This window comes from Hylobates moloch, unplaced genomic scaffold (assembly GCF_009828535.3).
Source record: "Hylobates moloch isolate HMO894 unplaced genomic scaffold, HMol_V3 SCAFFOLD_8, whole genome shotgun sequence".
In the NCBI taxonomy this organism is placed as follows: Eukaryota; Metazoa; Chordata; class Mammalia; order Primates; family Hylobatidae; genus Hylobates; species Hylobates moloch.
In genome coordinates, this window is record NW_026652283.1 from 83,401,285 (window position 1) to 83,425,781 (window position 24,497).

General features: G+C 47.5%; 2 protein-coding genes across 5 annotated transcripts in view; one reads left to right on the forward strand and one right to left on the reverse strand.

Moving 5' to 3' along the window:
- Positions 1 to 24,497, forward strand: part of FYCO1 (FYVE and coiled-coil domain autophagy adaptor 1) — a 75,183-nt gene that overhangs the window by 43,490 nt on the left and 7,196 nt on the right. The window contains exons 15-16 of the mRNA XM_032161810.2: positions 15,923 to 16,018; positions 21,214 to 21,424. Of these exons, the coding sequence (XP_032017701.1) occupies positions 15,923 to 16,018; positions 21,214 to 21,424 (307 nt within the window). The remainder of the gene's footprint in view (positions 1 to 15,922; positions 16,019 to 21,213; positions 21,425 to 24,497) is intronic.
- Positions 4,175 to 11,615, reverse strand: CXCR6 (C-X-C motif chemokine receptor 6). 4 transcript variants are annotated; one of them, XM_058442953.1, is made up of 2 exons: positions 11,231 to 11,615; positions 4,175 to 6,056 (listed from the first exon to the last, which is right to left on the reverse strand). In XM_058442953.1, the coding sequence occupies exon 2, from the start codon at positions 6,033 to 6,035 to the stop codon at positions 5,007 to 5,009; it is 1,029 nt and encodes a 342-aa protein (XP_058298936.1). In that variant the 5' UTR covers positions 6,036 to 6,056; positions 11,231 to 11,615; the 3' UTR covers positions 4,175 to 5,006. The 4 variants fall into 4 exon arrangements, with proteins under 4 accessions (XP_058298936.1, XP_058298937.1, XP_032017705.1 ...); XM_058442954.1 differs by having other exon boundaries at positions 11,182 to 11,615; XM_032161814.1 differs by lacking the exon at positions 11,231 to 11,615 and adding an exon at positions 8,985 to 9,061.

The following is a 24,497-nucleotide window of genomic DNA, read 5'->3' on the forward strand; positions in this document are numbered from 1 at the left end:
CTTCTGTTAGGGTGAAGAGCCACCCTTCCAAGTCAGTTAAAGGCTGCAATGTCAGACACTTTTTTGTGCATTAGCTAGAGATAAACCCAAGCATTTCTGGTAGCTTTTTCCTACATACCTTTTCTTCCTAAGTTTTAAGACCTAAACCAAAAACACCAAGAGTCTGAGAAAGTGTGGGAGATCTAGAGCCCTAGATTTGTGTAAGCATCACTGGCAAGAAACTTCGGGAAAAAATAAGCAAATCCAAGGTAAGAAGGGATCCGGGAGAGATTAAACACTAAGTCCAAATTCATGAGGAATATTAGGCCACTTGGAAATAGTGTTGTTGAAAGTGATGCTGTTGAGTGCCTTCCTTGCACCAGCTGCTCTTACACATGACCTCACTAGTCCCTGTGCAGCCCATCAGGGAGTGGGAATTATCTCATTTTATAGGCAAAGAAGCTGAAGCCTCAGGAGGCTGGATAACTTCGGTTGTTGGAGGTGCCAGAACTAGGCTTTAGACTCCTTCCTCCAGTCCACTGGCTTAAGATTCATTTGGAAGAGTTCAGCTCTCTTCTCTCCATCCCATGTCCCCATTTTGCCCATCTCCCCTGCCTTCATGTTCGCTCTTTCACACAGGTACACAGTTTTGGGGCTAAGGAAGTTGTTTGCCTTGCCCCTCCTGCTGGCAGAGATGGGTCAGGAAGGGGTCCCAAAGTCCAGCCTGCCAGGGAGATGTGGCCTGATGCTGGGACTCCCTAAGCAACCTCCTAGTGGTCCCTGTGTGTGGCTCAGAGCTAGAATGGTGGTGCAGAGCAGGAGCACAACCCCTGACTTCTGGAGAAAAGATGGTATTTGTCATAGCCCTCCAGACACACCCATGCACACCCCCTTTTCAGTCATTGAGGCCCACCCTCCGCCATCTCCACTGACCAGGTGTCCAGCTGTTCTCCGGACTGAGGCAGAAGGAAATCAAGCTCTTGTCAGCTGGTGAACCAGGCCTGTGGAGTAAGGGCTGGCAGGGGCACTGGGCTGTGGCTCCTTCAGCCTTTGCTCAGCCTCTACCCAGTCATGGCCTCCTTGAGGCCCAGTCTCCCCCTCTAGCTACCAGATGGTGGTGAAGAGCTTGAGCTCCAGAATCAAACATACCTGGTCTGCCACCTCCAGGCTCCATGGCTCTAGGCAGTGCAGCCCCCGAACTCAGTTTCCTCCCGTATACCGAAGAGACTGGAACAGCACTCACCCCAGGGGTGTTAGGAAGATTGCATGAGAACTGTGTGTGTGGAGCACTGAGCCCAGCCCAGTGCCTAATGCCTGGGAAGACATTCATGGAGTTATGTTGCTTTCCTGATGTTGTGTCATCAGGGGCTGAGCTGTGCGTGCTACTGCTACCACCTCAGTACCTTGCACTGTGCAGCCCAGTCATCTCTTCCAAAGAAGATCCTTCAGATACCCAGATGACCCTAAGTGAGCTTAAACTCTCCCACAGAAACGATCCCTGAACCCTCAGAGCATCTTTGCCAGTAATTGCTTCAGAACTGGTGCTTCATAGTCAGAGTGTTTAGGGGAGCTGTGGTGGATTTGTCACCCACCAGGAGATTTGATGCTTGGTATCTCAGAAACAAAATGAGAACAGGATATGGTGAATGGTTAAGGTTACAAAGCCACCTTGTGCGTGGGTTGACCCAAGATCTCTGCCTTCAGCTGAATACAGAGGTGACAGGTACCCTGTGGCTTGTCAGTGGCAGGAAACCTTCCTGGAGCCAACATTTCTGGGCAAAGAAAGGCTGTTTACTGAGGTTGTAGTCCTAGCTCTGTTGTGTGAGCTTTAGCAGGCATTAATCTCTCTGAACTAGTTTTCTTATCTGAAAATGGGGATGATAGGCCAGGCCTTCTACAAAATGGCATTAGTTACCAAGGACCAACAGGGACTAGGCAGCTGGAAGGGGGTGCTGCTTTGAGAGCCGCTTGGAGGAGGAGGCCAGAGTGACTGCCCTGACCACTCCTGGGCCCCATCCTCTTTGCTTTGCCTCCACCCCTCCAGTAGGGGTAGCTCCAGGCTTTTCCCTTCTATGGCACCATCTCCTCAGTCCAGAACACCCACAGAGGACACCTGGGCCCCTAGCTCCCAGGTAGCCCCTAGAGTCAGTGTTACCTTATGTTCCCCACATCTCAGATGATGTGGCCATTAGTGGCCTCTGCCATATCTCTAAAGGGATTGGAGCCCATAAGTACTGCAGCCACCCCCAGCTGTTGGGAACTTGGTAGGGAAAGAGCACATCCTTTACCCTCCAACCCTGAGGACACACCAAGGCAGTATGGACTCAAGCAGAGCCCACACCCAGTTTCATCCTCTCCCCCAAGGCCTCTGATGCCATGTGCTGGTGTGGACGAGTGGAAGGGAGAGCCAAGTGGAAGGGAGAAGGGTGGGCTGAGATTGGGAACTGGCTCTGCCCTGCACATGACCTCAGTCTCCTCTGTGGAATGGAGCCTGTACCAATAGCATCTTCTGCTTCCTGGGCTGTGGTGTGGATGGAGTGAGATCAAGACATGAAGGCTGTCTGTAATCTGCAGGTGCTGTGCCAGCATTTATTCCCCTATCCAGGGGAAGGGGTTGGAAAACTGACATCTACTCCAAAGAGTGGCAGGTAAGGGCCCAGACACATAGGATCAATTAGTGGCTGAGGAGGCAGGGAAGGCAAAGAAAGATTTTGCTGCTGTGCTCTTCCTGTGGCCAGGCAGGCAGGGCTTTCCTAAGCTACAAAAGGCCAGTGCAGGGACCCTGGGAGGGGGCGGGCACCTGGTCAGGGAAAGCCCCATGGTCCCAGTGCTGCTTTTCTGTTGCTGTGGCCAGGCAGGCCCAAGCATGGTGCTTGCAGTGTGCTGGCCGTGCTCACGAGCACCCCAGGAGGGAAGGCCGTCATGAGCCAGTGGTGTAGGTGGTGAACCAGGGCTTGGGTTAGGGGTACTGCATCACCTGCACAGGGGTACATAGTGGTGGAGCTGTCACTGAACACTGTCAGAGTGAACCCAGAGCCTGCATTCTCATCACACCTTGCTGCATCTCTCCATGGGGACTCGTGGAGATGCTGCCAGGCCCTGTCTCCTGACTCTACTTCTGCCTCTGTCCCTTGGGCCGGGACACTGTCAGGGATACCAGGGACTGGTGGCCCCTCTGTCAGAAGTGTTCCAGGTTAACATGAATGCACAAAGGGGGAATAACAGAAACTCTCTTTGCAAGCTACTTAAAAGATAATTGTCAGCCTTGTCACCCTAAAAGGGCAGATTTTGTAGTTGGAGGAAGCACTTGGAGGTCCATGTGGCCTGAGTACAGTAAAACTCTGCTTGTAGATGCATTTAGGCATGTTTGTGAAACAGTAGGTAGGATCATGTGGTCTCTGAAAGGCCCAGCCTGTGCTCAGCTGCACCAGGTGCACATGGTATGCCACACACCTGGAATGCACCATACAAACCCTCCCTCGCCTCACTAACCCACGGAGCTGACATGGAGGGCTTCCATTTTGTGTCACCAGTTCTTGTAAGAAATAATAACTACTGCTATTTTTTGGACCTTTTCTCCCCAAATACAAACTGTGCCAAGTGTTTTACATGCAGTGTCTCAGGTATTCACACCAACCCATAGAGGTGGTGCTGTTATGATCCATGTTTCACCAAAAAGAAAGGAAACGGGTGCTCAGAGGCTAAGAGATTCGCTCAAGGTCTTACAAACTGGTGAGTGGCAGGGATTCAACTCTGGTCTCTATTCAGCCCCCAAAACCACACTGTTAAGTCAGTTATGGCCTACTTCTCTGTGCATTCTACTTAGCTGTTGTCAGTTGGTTCTCCATATTTTGGTGAGTGATTTTGGGATACATAAGCCCAAAAAACATCTTTAAGCCTATTGAACAGACTGCCAGGATTTAATAAACATGCATAAAATCTGACATTTAAAACTATGCCTCATCCTGTGACCACATTCTGGAAGTTAAACAAATGTGCCCCACACTTTGGACAGGAGGTTAGAAACCACAGTGAAAGAGCAGGGGGTCATTATCACTGGTGTATTCCATTTCCGTGATAGAGCACTGCCCTGAAAGTTTACAACTTATTTCCCATGCTCTGAGCCCAAAAGTAACTTTTTTGTGTATTCCAGGCATACCACATTAAAATAGAATGTGCCGAAGTGTAAAAGTAGTTTGGAGACTTTAAAAGTTTTATTTCTTAGCTATGAAACTCATATGCTAGTAATATATAACATATGGGTGTATGTGTGTGTGTATATACATTTACATATGTTTGTGTGGCAGACATTGGAAAATTTCATTTTTAAATGAGCAAAGCCACCAAAGAATCCACTTCAGAAATGCAGCTTAGATTCATTACAGTCTTAAATGCTGTTTTGCACATTTTTCAAGCATTCCATAATTCTCAGCCTCTTATAATTCAGTTTTGCCCATTCATAGTCCCTGGTGCTAGTTATTCTGGATTAATCAAAGCAATCTGAACATCTACCTATACAAAAGTCAAGCCCCAAGGTGAGGCAGAGCCTGATCTCATTTCTGTTAGGTGCCTGGTGGTGCCAGCACTTGTTTTCATGGCTGCTCTGATCTACACTCTTTGCCCAGTAGTCAGAAGAGCCTTCTGAGCTTGGGCACCCAGCGTGCCACCTACTATCAACAGCTTTGTTGGCTGTGCTCACCTCTTCAACCTTCAGCCCCAGTCCCAATCAAGGAGAACCTGAGATCCTAGGAGTCACATGTCATCCCCCTTGGTTTCAGCATTCTTGGAGATGGAGGAAGGAAAGTCCTTAAAAATTTTAGACCCCCTACTTGGGCTTTCAGCATGAGTGTTCAAGAAGAGAACAGTACATGTTCATGCCTGAGAAGAAGCATTCCAAACCAGCCAGAGTATCTGATAACTTCTCCATGAGAATGCGCAAGCTATAAACAAAGCCTGCCTCACCACATCAAGAGGGCACAGCCATGCCTTGCAAATTCCAGAGCAGCTTCTCGAAACCCTGGCAAGGCCTATAGCTGGAACATGCTGGTGGCCTCCACATTGTGGGAGGCAGAAAAAGTCTTGGAATTGTCCTCAGAAGATTTCCATTGATGTGAGACCCCAAGGTAAGGGAGGCAACCAATGTCCTTCACAAGTTTCCAGAAGTTCTTTCGAAACTTCAGACTGACAAAGGCATAGAGCACAGGGTTAAGGCAGGCCCTCAGGTATGCGATGGCCTCTGTCACCATGATGGTGTAGTGAAAGCTGGTCATGGCATAGTATTCCCAGTGTGTGCTGCGGATGAGCTTCATGAGGTTGAAGGGCATCTGGGTCAGCAGGAACACAGCCATCACCAGGAAGATGATCTTTAGAGATCTGTGCTTCTGGAAGCCTCCAGCATGAAGCAGTGTTTTGATTATGACTGAATAGCAGACAATCATGGTGAGCAGTGGCAAGAAGAACCCCAGTGTCATCTGGGTGGCAAGAACCACAGTGGAAATCGCCTCATCATGGTAACCACATATGAGCTTGTCGAGATTAAAGACATCGCCATAGATAATTTGGGGCAAGGAAACCAGCAGGGATATCACCCAGATCAGCAAGCTGGTGACCTTGCCCCAGGACATCCTCTTGGCTTGCTGGTTGTAGGCCTTGGTGGCCTTAACCACTACAATGAAACGATCCACAGTGATGCAGGTGAGGATGAGCATGGACGTGTAGAAGTTAATAGTGTAGATGCCCAGTAGGCTCTTGCACATGACCTGGCCAAAGACCCATTCATGGATGCCTGCATAGGCCCAGAAGGGCAGAGTGCAGACAAACACCAGGTCAGCCAGGGGTAGGTTCACCAGGAACACATCCGTCAGGCTCTGCAACTTATGGTAGAAGATGGATATGACCAGCACCAGGGAGTTCCCCACCAGGCCACAGACAAACACCACCAGGTACATGCAGGGCAGAAAGACCTTGCTGAACTGCAGGAAGTCTTGATGCTCCTCCTGGCTGCTGTCATTGAAACTGTTGAACCCATAGTCTTCATGGTAATCATACTCTGCCATGGTGTCTTTTCTGATGAACACCTGTGAGTCAGAACCCAGGAATTATATTTGGGGCTGAGGATGGCATTCTCTGTCTTCCTGCTGTCCCATTGACCACATTTAGGGGGCAAATAGTCATCTCCTAAACCCACCCACTGGGATTTGTAGAAACAGCACAGTCCAGTATATTGAAGATAACCAATTCTGAGGAGAAATTGCTCAGACAGGACGAGGACTCTCCATTAGCCTGAAAATTCTCAGGATCTCACCCATCTGGGAGACAACTCATAACTGACCCCTAAGCACATTCCATAAAATCCTGTGCTCAATTATTTTGAAAGCAAAAGTCGCTTTGCCGCCAGATGGGCACAGTGCTCTTTAGAAGAGCAACACCGATGATGGATGGTTGAGCCCACTGATAATCTGGATATCAGTGGATGAGCCCACTGATAATCTGAGCTCATCAATGGGACATGCCTGTTTTCATCTCCCCCTGCCTCACCACAGTTGCCCACCCATCCTGAGCCCCACTTCCTAATAATTTGTGAAAGCTAAAGCAAGTTCCCCTACCAGGGGGCTCTCCTATCAAGGAGACTCCTGGAGACCACAGGTGTTTGGGGATGGCAAGACTGCTCTGCCTGGGTAGATAGTCCTTCCTGCCTTTACTTCCCCTCAATTGCATGGATTTTTAAAGGCTACTAATGGGGAAACAAGGCATAGAAAAGCCCATGACTGCCCAGCACTTTGGCTGAGCTGGCTTCATGGATAAAGCATTGGGTGGTTCTCCTCACTTCCCAACTAAACTTTCCCCTTCATCATCTAACACAGTTTATGGCATTCCACCATCAGAGCCTCATTTCCTGAAGACTTCTGAGCAAGAAGTCTCTTAAAAGGTAGATTTCCCCAAAGCGGAACCTTGCCTTAGCTCCTGTGATTGGCAGGTTAGGATTTAGGGGCCTCATTTAACAAGCAGAAGACCCAATTGAAATGGGGTGCCAGATGGGCAGCAACCTTTCTTACCCAGGGCACCAGCCCTTCAAGATGTCACTTCTCTCTGACCCTTCCCTCTGCCCTGTGACCCTGCCAAAGACCACGGACAGGACAAGGGATCATGTAACCTGTGGTGTGGGAGCAGGGGCAGCTGCAGCAACATCAGTCCATGAGTGCCAAGCCTGCCCTTGCTACTGGACTGCAGATACTCAGCATGCAGCAGCTCATTTCCAGTGACCTGGAGCCATGTCTGGCCAGCACCTCTAGAAGATGTATGAAGAAGAGCAAGTGTTTGGACAGAATCTCTGCCAGCAAAGTCAAAATATTGCCTGACCAGGCAAGGGCATATAAACGATGAGGTTACCTTTCCTAATCCACTTAGAAACACTTCTGTCCCTGATGTTGAGTCCTGACTGGGAGCAGTGTCTCCGATGCTGCTGCTTGCCTCTGTCTTTCCGGGGACCAAAGTGCCCTTTCTCTCTAGCAAGGAAGGATGCTGCCTTTGGGCTAAGACTACTTAACAAAAATCCTTGCCCTTAGACCACGATTGTTAGATCTCTAAGGGTGATAGGTCAGCCAGTAGACATCCTGCCCCCCACAAGCTCTCTGGGGCACTATATTAAGTAGGTCAGGTGATGTGTATGTGTTATTGATTCACATGGGCAAAAACATATTTTTCATCATTTAAAATATGAAACAGGTGGCTTTGCTCTTAAGAATAATGTCCAGCTCCCCATTGTTGCTTGACTCGCTCTTGCCTTTTTTTGGTATCCTCCTGTTCCAGCTTTTGCTGGTCCCTTATGCTGCCATTACACATTTCCTCAAAGGACCTGTGCAAATTCATGTGTAATAATTGGTAAACTTTGATGTATAATAATTGGTAAACAGATTGGGCCTGGACAGTGCTGTGCAAATAGAGTATTAAAAATTACTTTCCCTTCTAGGTGAACCGAAAACATTCATTTCTTTATCCTCTATAATCAAAATCCTATTTTGTTTTCTGAAAATTAAAAAAAAATCTACAACTTTGGAAATAGTGTAAAAGTCTGATAATGATGAAGCAAATTACAATTCATACATAAAATAGAATATACTTAAATGTTTAGGAAGTATTTTTACTGATTTTGGAAAATGCAATACAGTTAAATTGCTAAGAACAGTGTAAACACAAAGTAAATATGCAAAATAAGTATTAGCTATTACTATTACAACAAATAGATGTCAAAAGGGTATAAAATTAATTGTGATTCTTAACCTTTTTTGACCATAAACTCCTTGGAGAATCTCCTAAAAACTGCACACCTTTTCTCAGAAATAATGTACACACACACACACACACACACACACACCCCTGCAATTCTGGGAGTCCATGAATCCCTTGAATCCCTCTGCCATGTATTCTGTGGGCCCTCACTTAAGAGTTCATGATAAACTATGTGATTTTGACTGATCGTACTTTTAGAAACCTGGAAAAAAGGATCACATTTTATTATCAGTTGGCCTCCAGCTGGTGGAATTATGGGTGACTTATTTCTTCCTTTTTTAAAAATAGTTTTCAAAGTTTCTACAGTAGTATATTGATTTATATTGAAAAAAGAACATAAATGATAATCTGATAAAACAGCCTGTCTTATGCAAAAGAAATGAAAACAGAGATTATTCATTGAGCAAATGTAGACAATAACTAGATTCTCGTTATCTCCCTGGGTGGGTCTGACTATGCCGTTACTAGCAGTACCATCAGCCTACAAGCACTAACTGTGTGCCTGGAAACATGTTCAGTAGTTTTCATGTTTCTCCAGTTTAACCTACACAGTAGCAAATGGCAGTGATGGAATTTGAACGAAGAGCAGCTGAGCTCCATAGCCTGGCATTTTGCACTGTACCCTACTACAAACAGGAATCTGAGAATACCAACAATACCTGGGGTTAGTCCTCCCTGTCTTCTTTTCAATATAAAGAGTAAGACAAATGACTCACCAGCAGAGATGCTTTGCCAGTTTGTTCCAGAGATGAGCTTGCTCATGAAGCAAGGTCTGCCTCTACTTCTGTGATGTGGTTCGTGTTTCCGCTGAACATTTTTAAGAGCCTTCAGCTGGTTACTATAAGAGACCCACCCCCTACTCCCGTACTTCAGATCAGAATCCATATGACCAACCCGCCCCTGTGTAATGCGTGGGTTGGAGATGGATGGGTGACTGATACCCCACACTCCCTTCATTCTGCTTTGGGGCTGATTCTTCTGTCAGGGCCTGACAGGGGCTTTATTCGTAAACTAAAGGGGAACAATAAGGAGGTTTGGCTCCGGCCATCCACCGAAGATGGTGGCATTTGTACCTTAAAATTACTTCATTCACTAGTCAGACATCTTTTTGGAACAGTTGGGGTCTGGGCCAATGCTGAGTCCATGGCATGGACTGGGTTCTGTGTGCACATGCAGCTCCAGCATATGTGATAGCTGTTAAGCCCCATAGCAGCCCTGCAGTGGATATTATCCTTCCTTTATAGATGAGAACACTGAGGATCATAGCCAAAATAACAACCCCTGGTGCACACAGCTAGAAACTGGCAAATCGAAGATACACACTCAGGTCTCTGTCATTACCAGACCAATCAACAGGATGATGATGGGTCTGCCAGAGGGCCTGGTGCAGCCCCACCTCCTAAGCCCACACCACTCAGGCACCTCAGCAGGCAGTGCCCACCCACCCTGCCTAGCCTGGCTGGAATCATCTGGTTTCTTTGGGCTGCCCTCTGTACTCCTGGAATTCCCCAGATGTTGACTACTTTGATCTCAGTACAGTTCTAGTTGTCAGTCTCCATGATCTAACATTACTGACCCTTCTGGGAAATAACGCTGGAAGGCAGGAATTGGAGGCATGTCGGCCTGGGTCACATGCCCCAGTGCCTTGTAGTGGAGAGGGTACTAGGGAGAGGCATGGACTCGATGTCTGCTTTCCCAGAAGCAGCTGCTTTCTTGTGGAGGTGCCTGGCCTCCCTTCTCTGGCTCTGCACTCCCGTTCAGGCTGCTTCTCTCCAATGCTGTTGCTCTCTCCCACCTGCTAGGCAAACCTCATGTGGCCCTTCCTAAGGGCAAATGTCAAGCATTGGGAGCAGGGGCCAGGAGCAGCCTCAGGATCCAGAGACTAACACTCGGTTCTACTGCAAGCCTGGCCCTATGCTGGATGCTTCTATGTACAGCCATCTAATCCTAGTCACTTACAGATAGGCAAACAGAAGATTAGAGAGATTAGCCCACTTGCCCAAGAACACACATCCCCAGCAGTCACCCAGGACTGTCAGGCTGCAAAGCCAGTGCTTCCTGCCCTGCTCTGAGTATGGAGCTGTGCCAGGGGGCCCTGATAAAAGATCTGAAGATCTCTAGTAGGTTTGCAGGCCTTTTTTGAATGAATTCTTTCAGATTGTCCTTTCTACCAAACTGGTACAAATGAGTGAGGTGTTCCTTATGGGCATGAACCATGAGGCCGCATAGACTACATACCGGTGGACAGATGGATGTAGGGAATGGTGGACAAATGAATAAAGGAACAGACTGAGCCAAATATGTACCTGTCTTCCTGAAAGAGACCTTTCAAGGCAGGGTGGCAATTTAATGTAACCCTGCCTGACATTTAGGAATCTTTAAGCTTTGAGAGCTGAGTTTTACCCAGGGACAAGCCAACCATGCCATTCAAGACAGGTCCATAGGGCAGTGTTAGAATGGCCTGAGCCTCATCAAACACCCTTGGCCATGCTTTTCTCAGCAAGCCTTTCTACTCCATGGGGAAAAACAAGCCAGCACCTGGGGCCCTCCATGCCTGTGTGTACATGTCAATATGGTGATATGTGTATTTGAGAAAGCATGGCTTGTTTATCGTGGCCATTCTTTAATAGAAACTTCTCTATAGTACAAAAGACTTTCACCTAAATTTGAGGGGCTGAGCCACTTGCAGGTTTGGGGCTAAAATTTTATTTTATAATCGCTTTACAAAATGCCTTTTACTATCTGCCAATGTTTAGTGTTAATTGTTTTAAGGGCATTACTTTTATTTGAAACAAAACTTTGAACTTCCTAAGGGTGGGAACCCAATCATCTATGTCTTAGATTTCCCCAGAAATACCTAAACATTTTCTAAATAAAACTGAGGGAAGAGTAAAAGGGAAGTGGCAGACATACCTGCTGCAGCTTTATCTTGGAAGTCAGACTGTTGGCCTGCTCTCCTTACCTGAAGACCTGGCAGAGCTGTTATCAGTTCCAGGATTCAAGGATGAGACATTTACTGTTGTTGGCAAGGCATTGTTGGTTGATGGGCTGTGATCCACAGAAAAGTAGCCTAACCAGCCAGGCGTGGCAGTGGGCACCTATAGTCCCAGTACTCAAGACGCTAAGATGAGAGGATCATTTGAAGCCCAGGAGTTTGAGGCCAGCCTGGGCAACATAGCCGGCAAACCTGTACTCCTGCAAGCCACCAGGATGAGCTGATAGATCATCTGGTGGGAACAGAACCACTATGGCTGAGAGGAATTGTTCTGGAGGAACAATTGTTCTATAAGCAGGAGAGCAGGAGAAGGAAACTGCGTACAGGGGTTGACTACCTCCAGCGGAAGAAGGTGAGTTGTAGGAGTGTCTTACCACTAGGGAATGTGTCTTAGTCATGTGGCACCAAAGTATGTTAGCAGCAGCAAATCCATATGGGTCTGCAGCAACTCAAGTCTTGCCTCCTTGGAGGAAAGAATTTGCCCGAGGGGCAGAAGTAGTTTTAAGGCAGAGGGAGAGACAGGCAAGTTTTAGAGCAGGAGTGAAGGTTTATTAAAAAGTTTTAGAGCAGGAACAAATGGAAGTAAAGTATACTTGGAAGAGAGCCAAGCAGGTGACCTGAGAGATCCAAGTGCCCCATCCGGCCCTTGACTTGAGGTTTTATCCATTGGCATGGTTCCAGGGTTTGTGTTTCTTCTCCTCCGACTCTTCCCTTGGAGCAGGCTGTCCGCAGGCTTGGTGGCTTGCCAGCACTTGGGAGGAGCTGCATGCTCAGAGTGTTTACTGGAAGTGTATGCATGCTCATTTGAGGTGTTCTTCCCTTATCAGTCGTTTCTAGAGGAAGGTCTTATACCGGTTAAACTGCCATTTTGCCTCTTAGTGTGCATGCTTGAGCCCACTCGCCCAGCTCCTGAGATCTTGTCAGGAAGCTGCTGATTACCAGCTTCAGATGTTTTCTATCTATTGGGAGACTCTTTCTCTGGCTCTGGCTGCAACCAGTTATTTTAGAGAGACAGCTTAACAATTGCCTGACCATTACTTGATGGTCACCTGACATTCCTGGGGGAGGGGGGCTCTCTCCTAACCTGCTCATGTCTGCCTAGCTACCTACTCTAACACTAGGAATTTATAAGCAATGGATTAGCAAAGTAAAATCAAGTTAATACAATAATAATAATTTGATAGCAAAATTAAAAGATGCCCCCAGATCACAGAGTGAATGTGATGTGTGTGGTGTGGTTCAGCCCAACCTTCCAAACCTGCACTGGTCAGTGGAGCTTTCTGCTGTGAGAGACCTGTGCTGTACCTGCACTGCCCAACACAGTGGCCACCAGTCCAGGTGATAATTGAGCACTTGAAATGTGGCTAGTGCCACCAGGCAGCCACATTTTTAGTTAAATTTATCTGATGAATTTAAGTTTATATGGCTAGTGGCTACTGTATTGAAGAGTGCAGTTCTAAACTGAAGACATCTCCATTTCACAGGAGACTGTTCACAGATAGAGGCTGACCAGAGGGACGATAGGAGCCTGTGTAATCAGGAAAACAACACTTCTCACTCTGCGGGGCTTAGCGAGGCTGAGGGGAGATGGCGCCCTCTGGGGAAGATTGGCGGCAAGGCACCTTGGGCCATAGGGATTTTCCAGGCATCCGTTCCTCCCTCGGCTAGTTTCTAAACAAGCAGATCTGTACCGCAGGCAGTCTGCAGGATTAAAGTTGTGCAGTAATTACATAACAAACAGCCTGAGGCCATTTGCTTCGTGACAGGAAAGGACTATAGACTCCCATTTATAGAGACCAAGCTGGAGGGGCTCCACCATGACTCAGAGAGGTGTGGACTCTAGGACTGCAGTGCCTGGTTTGTGCTCACCACTTTATTCTGACTCGCTTCTAATGCGGAGCCTTGGGTATGTCCTCCTTTGGGAGCATTTGAGACAGAAGAAAACCTTACTCTGAGACAAATAATGTAGACATTCACTGGGCATAGGCTGTGTGCACAGCAGGCTGCCCAGGAATGCCAGGATGGCACCCACAAAGGGACAGACAAGTTGACAGACTAGAACGTGTGCTCGAGAGATATTTAGCTCAAATGACCACAGGCTCCAGACAGAAACTCGGAAGGAAAGGGTGGCATGCCATCAGCCAAGCTAGCAGTAGGCTGCCATGACCAGAGCAAGGGGAGGAGGAAGGCCGCGTAGGCAGTGAGTATCTGGTATCTTTGCTGAGACTGCCTTAATAGCAAGGAAAGGAAGCAGCTGTAGTAGGAGGTGGGGTGCTCTCTAGTGGTCATGCTTTGGTTCAAGCTCTTAACATCCCTTGACATCCTCTGAGTTGCTTGAACATTTTCTACGGCATCTCACGGTAAGAAATACATTTTGCATGGCTACCTAGTTTGCATGTGTGTACACATATGGTCAAAACAAGAGCCTCGAGGCTGGCCGCAGTGGCTCATGCCTGTAATCCCAGCACTTTGGGAGGCCGAGGTGGGCCGATCATGTGGTCAGGAGATTGAGACCATCCTGGCCAACATGGTGAAACCCCGTCTCTACTAAAAATACAAAAATTAGCTGGGTGTGGTGGTGTGTGCCTGTAATCCCAGCTATTCGGGAGGCTGAGGCAGGAGAATCGCTTGAACCAGGGAGTCGGATGTTGCAGTAAGCCAAGATCGTGCCACAGCACTCCAGCCTGGCAACAGAGCAAAACTCCATCTCAAAAACAAACAACAACAAAAAAACCCAAGAGCCTCATAAATACTTATCCTCACAACATGCAATATACTATTGTATTTTCTGTTTTATTCTATTTCTTTTAATGTTGGTCATAACCTCCTAAATTGATTCACAGCCCACTAAATGGGTCACGACCTACAGTTTGAAAACCTATTGAAAAGAAAGCCATCTGCCGTAATTGTTACCTCTGAGACTGCATCACCCACCTGTCCTATTCCCACCTCACTCATGCAGGGGCCAGCAAGGGTCTGGGAAACCTGCTCTGTGAATCATCTGCTTGCAGGTAATCAGGTGTTGTCTGTCATCACTGTGGTCAGGGAGGAGGGTGATGGAGGAAGAGAGGGAATCATAGATTAGGACATCTTTTATCCTGAATGTGGGAAAATTGGGAGAACCAAGTACAGCTTTCAGCGTCTCTCTCATTCTATATTATTTCTTTATCTCATTTATGGTATTTGCGCCTTGGACAAGGATGAAAGCAAACAAAAGCAGGCCTGAGTGACCCTGGCCTGTCTCCTCTGGACTTCTGCTTCCCTGCTGTCAAGTGGGTGGCTGCACGAGCTGGCTCCTTGAGCAGCTTCTTGCACTGATGTTTCCTGTTTCTGTTTGTCCCGGGGTGAGGGTGGGGGCCTGGAAACCATCAGCTGGAAAACCAAAAAGAAGGAGGTGTTAGGCAAGGAGGAAGATACAGAGGGGGTTGGGGCCAGGAAGAAAAAGAAATGCCAGAGTGACAAGGCATGCCCCCAGTGGCAGCAGGTGCTGCAGCCTGCGTTCTTCCTGCACCTTCCCTGAGAAGAGCAGCGGAGGCCGCGGGCAGGAAGCTGCTGACCAGAGCAAGCCCACTTCTTTCTCAGCCAGTGGGCTCGCAAAACGCCTCTGAGTCCTTTAAAACTTACAGCCTTTTCAAGCCATCAGAACCCAGAGTCCATCTGGTTCCATTTGCTTCCATTAGAGAAGGAAAACTGGGGTCTCAGGAGGAAAGAGCTCACCATAAGTCACACAGTCGCAGTGCTGAAGCTGAAACCACAATGGACCCCACCACAGTCATACCATGTCCCCTGCCCTTGGGGGCCACAGACACCTCCAGCTAGAGGGAGCCCCACTTGCTCAGGGCTGGTGGCATTCAGCTCCTGGAAGAGCACAGATTGTTTCAGCAATTTAAAAAGAAGCCACACTGAGTGGGAGATCTTCCTCATTGATGCCTTCACATGAGGGCAAAGCCATTTTTTCTTTTCCGGACCTAGGTTTCCTCTTTGGCAGAACTGGGGAGTGGAGCTGGTTGGGCTCTAAGGCACCTGAGATTGTATAAGTCCCTGGCTGAGCTGGACCTGGAATCCCACAGGGAAGTACTAAGTTGCAGTCAGGGTATCTAGTTCTGGCTCCAGCTCTGCCTCTGAGGAACTGCCTGGGCCTCTGTGTCCCCATCAGTGAAGTGCAGGGACTGCAATCTGCCAATATGTTCTAAGGATCCATAATTCAGAAGGTGTTAAAAACCTCCCCTGGGTGCCTGTTCTTGTGACCCCGCGATAGGCCAGAGGCTTCTCTCGTTGTGCACTGGCACTAAGAAGGCAGAACCCAGTGGTGCTGGTACCTTAGTCCCGTGCCAACAGCTCTGTTGGCGTGGGCTAGGAGAGTGGTCGATTTGTGTTTCCACTCACCCTTCCTATAGCAGGAGGTGTCTTCCCTACAGCGACTCCAGGGAAACTGCTGTAGCCCTATTGTCTTCTCCTTGTCCACCTGCTTGGCCCCGGCCCCTGCAGCCCTCCCTCTACCCACAAAATCTGCCGGGGTCTCTGTCATGGCCTCTGTGATTAAAGGATCCCCCATGCATCTGGATTTGGCTGCCTGTGACTCCAAGACTGCAGACCCCAGGATGTGAGACCCTGTGTGTTGATAGCTAAATGACTGTGTTCTCATTTGTGACATTTCAGGGACACTACATCAACTTCGCTAACGCCTGAGGACACTGAAGACATGCCTGTGGGGCAGGACGCGGAAATCTGCCTGCTGAAGTCTGGAGAACTGATGTAAGTGGCAACTGCTGCCTGGGTCCTCCCCAGGTGTGGCGTTGGGAGGAGCACTGGCCTCTCCAGTGCCGGTGCTGGGGACCACCTCCGGGGCTCTAACTTAATACCAGTGGGGCTTCGTTTATTCTTTTTTTTTCAGGTATAGCTTATATACATTAAGATTCAAGCAAGTATACAGTGCTTGAATTTTCATGAATGATACAGTGTAATCACTACCACAGTTAAGATATAGAACAGTTCCCTCACCCTAGGAAGTTGCCCCTTTATAATATTCCTCCCACACCTCATGTTCTTTTTTCAAAATAACTTTGTTAATTTTTTTATTGTATGAGCAATACACTTTCATTGTAAAAAATTAGGGAAATAGAGATAAGCAAAACATTTTGGCATGTAGCCTTCCAGTCTTTTTTATACACGTATATACGTATAATTTTTGACACAAATATTCTAAATCTTATTTTGTAGTCTTTTAAAACTTGCTATAGCATGAGTATTTTCCTGTATCATTGAGTTCTCCAGTGTTGTGTCCAGTGGCTGCATAATTGTCATTAAATAGATTCAGTCACTCATTCCCAGATATTTATTAATTATCACAATGTTCCAGGTACTATTTTAGGTGCTTAGAGCATGTCAGTAAACAAAACCAACAAAGGCTCACCCCTCGCCCTCATCAAGCTTACATTCCAGCAGGGGTTGACAGATGATACACTATAAACATAATTAAATAAGTCAATATTGTATAAATGTTACAAGGTGGTGCTTGCTATGGAAAAAGATAAATAGGATAACAGGGAAGGGGAATTTGCCATTTTAAATAGAGTGACAGTAAGAAGATAAGACTTGAAGGAGGTGAAGGACTTGCCAGGCATACTCTGCGGGTATAGCATTTCAGGCAGAGGGAACAGGCAGCACAAAGGCCCTGAGACGGAACGGTGCCTGGCATGTTGAGGGGCCGAGAAAAGGGCCAGCATGCCTGCAGCAGAGAGAACCAGGAGGTGGAGTCAGAGTGGAAATGAGGGTCCCAGCACATAGGGCCTTGTTGGCCATTGTAAGGACTTTGACTTTGAATCTGAGGGAAATGGGACTCCCAAAATGAGGTGTGTAGCATTAAGAGTGACTTAATGTAATTTACATTTGAAAAAGGATTGTTCTGATTGCCATGTAGAGAATAGATGATGGAGGACAAGAGCAAAAGTGGGGAGACTAGTTGGGAGAGTATTAGAGGAATCCTTGTTCCTTGGACCAAGTGTTGGCAGAGAAGGCAGAGACCAGGGCAAATTCTGAACCTATTTTGAAGGTGGTGCAGACAGAATTTCCTGAAGGTTTAGATGTGGTCGTGAGAGAATAATCTATTCCACCAGTCCTCAGGTGACCTTGGACCACACTTGGACAAACACTATATTGGACCACACTTGGACAAACACTATATTGAATTATAGGACAGACCAAGTAGGAAGAATTAAATAGCTAGCCCACTCACAAGCTGTTGATGCTGGGGGAGTATGAAGTGTCAGGGCCACTCTTTCTGGAGAGCAATTTGGCTGCAGAACGTACCAAAAGTTCAAGAATTGCATTTTCTCTTTGACGCAATGGGCCTATGTCTGGGAATTTATCCTGAGGAAATAATGACTAGATGTGCAAAGATAAAGCTACCAAAATGTCCCTTGCATGCTACTCACAGCAGTGACAATTAGAAATAGTAACAGAGAACTTGGGTGGTCATGAATGGCTGTTGAATTTTGCCAGATCTTTTTTCTACATCAATTGATAAGATCATAGGCTTTTTCTTCCTTAGCCTGTTGATATGATGGATTGCATTGACTGACTTTCATATATCAAACCAGCCTTGCATACCTGGGATAAATCCCACTGGCTGTGGTATATAATTCTTTTCACACACTGCTGGATTTGACAAAATATCTAAAGGATGTTTTGCCAGATATAGAATTGAAAGTTCTTTTCTTTCAGCATTTGAAATATGTGTGCTGCTACTTCCCTCTGGCCTCCACGGTTTTAGATGAGAAATCCCCTGGCATTCAAATTGGTATTCCCCCATAGATAATACGTTGTTTCTCTCTGCCTGCTTTCAAGTTTTTTCTTTGTCTTTTGTTCTTAGACGTTTAATTATGATGGGTCTTGGCATGAATTTCTTTGGGTTTTTCCTATTTGGGGTATACTCAGCTCTTAAATCTCTAGGCTTATCTGTCATCATATTTGGGAAGTTTATAGCCATCATTTCTTTGAACATTTTTTTAGATGCACTCTATTTTCCCTCTCCATTTGGGACTCCAGTGATACAAATGTGAGATCTTTCATCCTTGTCTTGTAGGTTCCTCAGGCTCTGTTCTTTTTCCTTGCACCCCGCCCCCCAGTTCTCTTTTCCCTGTGTTGTTCAGATTGAGGAATTTCTGTTTTTCTCTCTTCAAGTATAACTGTCATCTTTATTCAGCTATTGAGTGTCCAGTGATTTTTTTCTATTTTGGTTATTGTAATTATTTAGTTCTAAAATTTCCATTTGGTACTTTTTTATGTCTTCTGTTTCTTTGGTGTGAGTTTTCCACTTTTTTATTGTTTCAAGAACATTTAAAATTGTTACTGAAGCATTTTTTTGATGGCTGCTTTAAAAGCCTTGACAGATAACTCCAGCATCTGGTTGATGTCAGTGTCGGCTTCTGTTGATTGTCTTTCCTCATGCACACTGTGATTTTCCTGGCTCTTACGACAGCGAGTGATTTTTTATTATGTGGAGGTGGGGAGCTCAGAGACGCTAAGCTGTTGTGAATTTCCTCATATTCTGGGGGTCCTTAATCAGTCCGCCTTCCTTCTCCTGCCCTTCACTTTTACTACAACTGCTGAATCATTTTCAGGTTTTTTAGTGACATTTAATGGGAAAGAACAGGGAAATGTTTGAAATCATTTATAATAAAACTTGTAAAAAACCTACCCTCAAGTAAAGGGATGAGGAAAGTTATGAGATTTAGAAATAACTAGAACACACAGACCCAAGGCAGATCCTTGAGGAGAAGAAGATAGTACCGAGAATAGGTCGGCTGGACATGGGAATAAAATGCAAGGAGAATGACTTGAAAGTTATTTTTTTCTGCCTCTTTCAAAGAGAGTGACAGCAAGCTAAGGATTAGCAACCACGTCGTGAGAGCATCTGAAAACATGTTAAAGGTTGGGATTATCTCAGAACACTGTGAATGTGTTGGTACCCCTTGACTCACGTAAACGGGAATTTCTCAGGCCACTCAGTGGAATTCACATCTGTGACATGAGCCTCATAGACAATAGGCATCTTAAGATTATATTATATTTGAGCAAACCTTTGATTTGTTTTTGTTAAGATCTCCTTTGGAGAGGCTGAATATTGTCCTTGTCACTGAATAGATGATGTCTAGATGATGTCTAGAATGGATGACTGAGGCACAATCCAAATACCTGGGTGCCAGGGGAGAATTCTGGAGCATAAAATTATAAAATGCTCCAGCATTAATGCATTAATGGAGCATTATGTCAGGTTAAGTGACTTTTTACATGGTAATATGGTAAGATTTCCACATTACGAGAAAGATGTCTGTTCCAGAATGGACCCCCACACCTGCCCTCAGATTCTTGAAAATTGTAAATATTGGTCGAGGGTTCTTAATTAGAAATAAAATTTAACACATGGAGAAGTATCGCATTGAATTGAATTCTCACAGAGGTGAGTATTGGAGCTGTTCTTTAAAGCATCCTGTTTTTTTAATCATTTCTTACCCTTTTCATTAGCTTTGGGCAGTCTGTCCATTCATCTCCACAGCTTTGGAGGCAGATGAACCCTCAGCACCACCACTTGCTGTGCAGTGTCGGGCAAGTTACCTAACCTCTTTGAACTTAGTTCCCTCCCCTGTGTTAAAGGGGATAGTAATACGTTTTCTCCACAAAAGGCAGTTTGGTATGATAGGAAGATGATGGCTTTGCCTCAGACCTGTGTGAGCCTGGATTGAATTTCTCAATCTTTTAGAATCTTAGTTTCCTCTTTTGTAGAATGGCAACATTCATGCCTTCCTCGTGGAGCCATTGCAGTAACATGCAAAATTGTTGAGCACAGGGCGTGGCCTGTGATGGCTGCCACCTTCCCATTTCACAGTTGAGAAACCGAGACTCAAAGTGAGTGAGTGACTCACCCAAGGCCACACTGCTCCTAAGTTGCAGCTCTGCACTGAAGGCTCTGTCTCCATGATCGTGAGCTAACCTAGCTGCCTCCAGAGTTGCACAGTGTAGGAGGGGTGCCACTCGGCCTGGAAGGGGCCCTGAGGAGCAAGCTCCCTGGGTTCATCTTGTAATCTAGTCCTTGCAGCAGTCCTAAGGCAGGCATGGTTGTCCTTGTTTGGCAGATGAGGAAACTGAGGCTTATGAGAGGGTAAGCCCTGCAGCAGGGATGCAGTGAGGCAGGTCCTTTGGCCCCTAACCTCACATTCTTCACATCACACTCTGGGTCCAGCACAGAACCCCAAAAACAGAGGAACTCACTGTCAATGAACCTTGTAAACTTCTTGAAGAAGCTTTTATCTACCCAGGGAGAGTAAGAACAAGCTTTTCTTCCCCAAACCATTGTATTACTTGCACCACCCCTGCATTATAAAGCGTATGGGATGTTGGCATTTGAGGAAAGGTCAGGGTGTCTGTGTGGAATCTTACAATGGACGCCAGATGCAGCTGAGAAGCTGGACTATATCGAAAGGCTGGGAGGCTTGTGCTAATTGGGTGAAAGGGCGAGGCAGGGAATTGGAAGGAGAAATGGCAGAGAAAAAACAGATGGCTGAGCAGCAGGGCACCTTCAGGAGAGCAGCAGAAAGCTGTGCCTCGGCACTTGCTTCCTGTCCATGAGGGCCGTGGAGCAGGTCAGGCCATCCTCAGTTCCTTAGTTCCCATGGGCTTTAAGCTCCACACAAGCAAAGATGTCATCTGTATTTTTTACAGCTGTCTCCTCCATGCCTAGACCTATGCCAGGCATGTAGTAAGCGCTCAGGAAACATTTGTTGGAGTGAGCTGCCCATCCCATAATTAAGCATGTTGGCCAAGGTTACCCAGGGCTTGTCCTCTCAAGAGCCTCCGAAGTCTCCAGCCACCTCTGAGCCACAGATGACCTGGCCAGTGGACACAAACACTTTGCCCAGTCAATCAGGTCCCTCTCTGTATTTTTATTTTAGGATCAAAGTACCCCTCACAGTGGATGAGATCGCCAGCTTCGGGGAGGGTAGCAGGGAGCTGTTTGTGAGGTCCAGCACCTACAGCCTGATCCCCATCACTGTGGCCGAGGCAGGCCTCACCATCAGCTGGGTCTTCTCCTCCGACCCCAAGAGCATCTCCTTCAGCGTGGTCTTCCAGGAGGCCGAGGACACACCGCTGGATCAGTGTAAGGTAAGGCTGGGCTCCCTGCCTGTGGGCTTCTTACACACACATCTGGGTACTTGGGCAGACCTTTCTCAAAGCAGGGCAGTGGCCATCCTACCCTCTGCTGGGCAGGCCTTACCTGGAATGTTCTGGGCTGTGTCATGCAGAGAAGGCAGAGCACCTGGGCCTTGTCCAGTTTGGGGAGGGAAAGACCCAGCAGTTCTGGAAAGCTGTTTTCAAATGTCTGAAGGTCACACCTGTGTGAAACAGGTGCAGTCTGCCCTTGGGATAGATGGGTAGGTGAAAGAGGAATACAGACATATGACTCAATTTAAGGATCATTTTCTAATAGAGCTGTGCAAAGCAGGAATGAGTCACCTTGGGAGGTGGTGACCTCTCTTCCTCTAGTTTTTAGCTTAGGATGCATCTCAACCCGGAAAGATGTCAGTAGAGACAACCCCAATGTCACTTGGGTGGTCGAGATTGAAATCTTGATGGCGGGTACCGGTTTATAAATTCCTAAGACATTCTAGGCATGAAATGTCGACAGTGCCTGGACTGCCGTTCTCGACCTTGGCTGCAAATTAGAGTCTCTAGGGGTGGGATCCAGACATCTCCAAGTGATTCCAGTAAGCAGCCAAGGTTGAGAATCACTGGTGTAGATCAGGGGGTTGAAGCCAAAGTGGAAAGGATGAGGTGGAATCCAGACCACAGGGGCAGAGGTTGGGCAGGGCTCCATGGGTGGCTGATTCAGTATGGGGCAAGGAGGAGGGAGACCCATGCCTGAGGTCTGAATTTGATGCCTGCATCTCTGCAGAGAAAGGGTGTAGAGGGATATGGGGAGGAGAGACGGTTTGGATGGAAACACAAGTTCCATTTGAATCATTCTGAGTGAAAGAAATGGTAAAAGCAGTTGGGCCTGCTGGACTGGAGCTGAAAATGGATCCTAGCCTGGGAATATGACTGCAGAAATCTCTATTTTGCAAGAATTGCAAGGATCAAGATAGGGAAAAGCAAGCTGAAGTCATGTGAAACAAGAGTTCTGTGAAGTCTTTGCAGAAACATCTAATAGTCCCTTGTGTGTTTGGTCCACTGGGTGCCCTCGAGGGGCTTGAGGCTGAGGGATGAGGAAGGCCTGGAGCAGGAGAACCCAGCTAGGAGGCACGTTGGGCCACACAGCACGTCCTGCTCTGGCGCTGGCATCCCATAGAGGAACACGTGCCCATTTGACACAGCAGTCCTGCTCTGGTGCTGGCATCCCGTAGAGGAGCACATACCCGTTTGGGCTTGCTCTCCTGCCATCCTGCCCTGTTGGAATCTGCTCATTGCAGGGATCGCTTTTGTCATTTCTCTGCTTTTCAAACTCACTCTCAAAATGTAACTCTACTCCCTTGGGTTGGCCTTGTTTATTGGAGTCTCATATTCTGTCTTATTTAAAACCGCTCTGCCCATCTTATTCTTTTGGGGCTTATAGGCAGCTCCTCATACCTACCTCTGGAGCCCTTCCTTCTTGAGCAGTTCTGAGCCTCCACCCAGGAGGTCCTGGCGCGGCCAACATGCCTGTCAGCTCCACACTAACAAACGGCAGCACTGCCAAGAGCTGCCCTTGCCACTCACCATCACGTTCCCCAGACCTACCAGGCCCCCAGCTCTGAATCCGCCCAGATCAGACACCATGAGTGTTTGTGGCAGGGAGGGAAGGGATGAAATCAGGGATCCAGGCCTTTGCTGTTTTCCCTGCCCATATGTGGCTGGGCTGTGGGCCTCTCCCCTTGCTCAGTCTCTACCCACCTAGTCCTCAGGAGCCTGGGGTTCCTGTGTGGCTCTACCAGGAATCAGGAACTTGGGTACCTACTGAGCCTTCCTCCTCTAGCTTCCAGGGGGCCCCACTGCCTTTCTCCACAGTGACACCAGGGGGCAGAAGGGGCCCGTGTACAGGATGCTCAGGTGCTCCTCTGCCTTCACAGGCCACTGTCACCAGCCACAGATGGGGTCCCCCAAAGAGACCATGGCCAGTGTAGCCTGTTTCCAGACATGTGCCCTCAATATCTATCCCGAGGACTCCTCAGGTGCTCTCCTGACCAGGCTGGGCCTTAGAGGAAATGACAGGTGCAGTGCAAACTGCAGCACTCAGGCTTCATGATTATGGAGGTATAGACACAAGGAACTATGCTGTGTATCTGCAACCATTTATTGAGTGTCTGCTGTATACTGGACTCTGTAGGGCCTGCGGGGGATAGAGAGAGATGAAGGGATAACATGGGATCTCCCCTTGAGGAGCTCACTGTGTAATCGGAGAGAGACTCTAATAAATAGACACTCGTGATTCCAGGTGGTTTCATGTCAGGGGTGGGCGGGCACTGTGGGTACCCCTGGGAAGGGTGCCTAGCCCAGCCTGGGGAACAGAGATGAGGAAAGGAGAGCCCTGGGCAATGATGAAGGCCACAGTGGAGGAAACCAGGAGCAGCATTGTGAGGTGAGGTGAGGGGCCTGTAGGCTTGAGGAGAAGCATCCAGGTAGATGGACTAGCACAGCAGAAGGACAGCCCTGTCTCTAGGGGCACCTGTCAGACACTCCCCACCCTGTGCCACCCTCTCTCCAGACCCACTTCCTCCATTATAGTCATAGACTCGACACTGAGATTAGAGAGTGTGAATCTAGGGGAGGCACTTGATGAAAGAAATTATGAACCAGGTTACCAGTGTACACACCGCTGGCCTGAGGCCCAGGGACAAAGCAGAGAATTGGATCCAGACCCTGTCCTCTCTCTGGGCAGAAGATCCATCTTTGGCCAGAGAAGCTCGATGGCCTGCTGGGTGGGCTTCAGAGGGAGTCAGAGGAGGAATCAGCTGACAGCAAGGACCCTTGACTTTGTTTTTTTAATAGCTTTATTGAAATATAACTCACCCACTTGAAATGTACAGTTTAATGGTTTTTAGTATATTCACAGAGTTGTACCACCATTACCACTGTCTAATTTTAGATTCTTTTCATCACTCCAAAAAAGAAATTCTGTGCCCATTAGCAGTCACTCCCCAACCTCTGCCCCCAGTGACCACTAATCTATTTTGTGGATCTGCTGATTCTAGATGTTTCATGT

Excerpts from the sequence above, each read along its gene's own strand:
- CXCR6 (XM_058442953.1), bottom strand. The coding sequence starts at position 6,035 with ATGGCAGAGTATGATTACCATGAAGACTATGGGTTCAACAGTTTCAAT.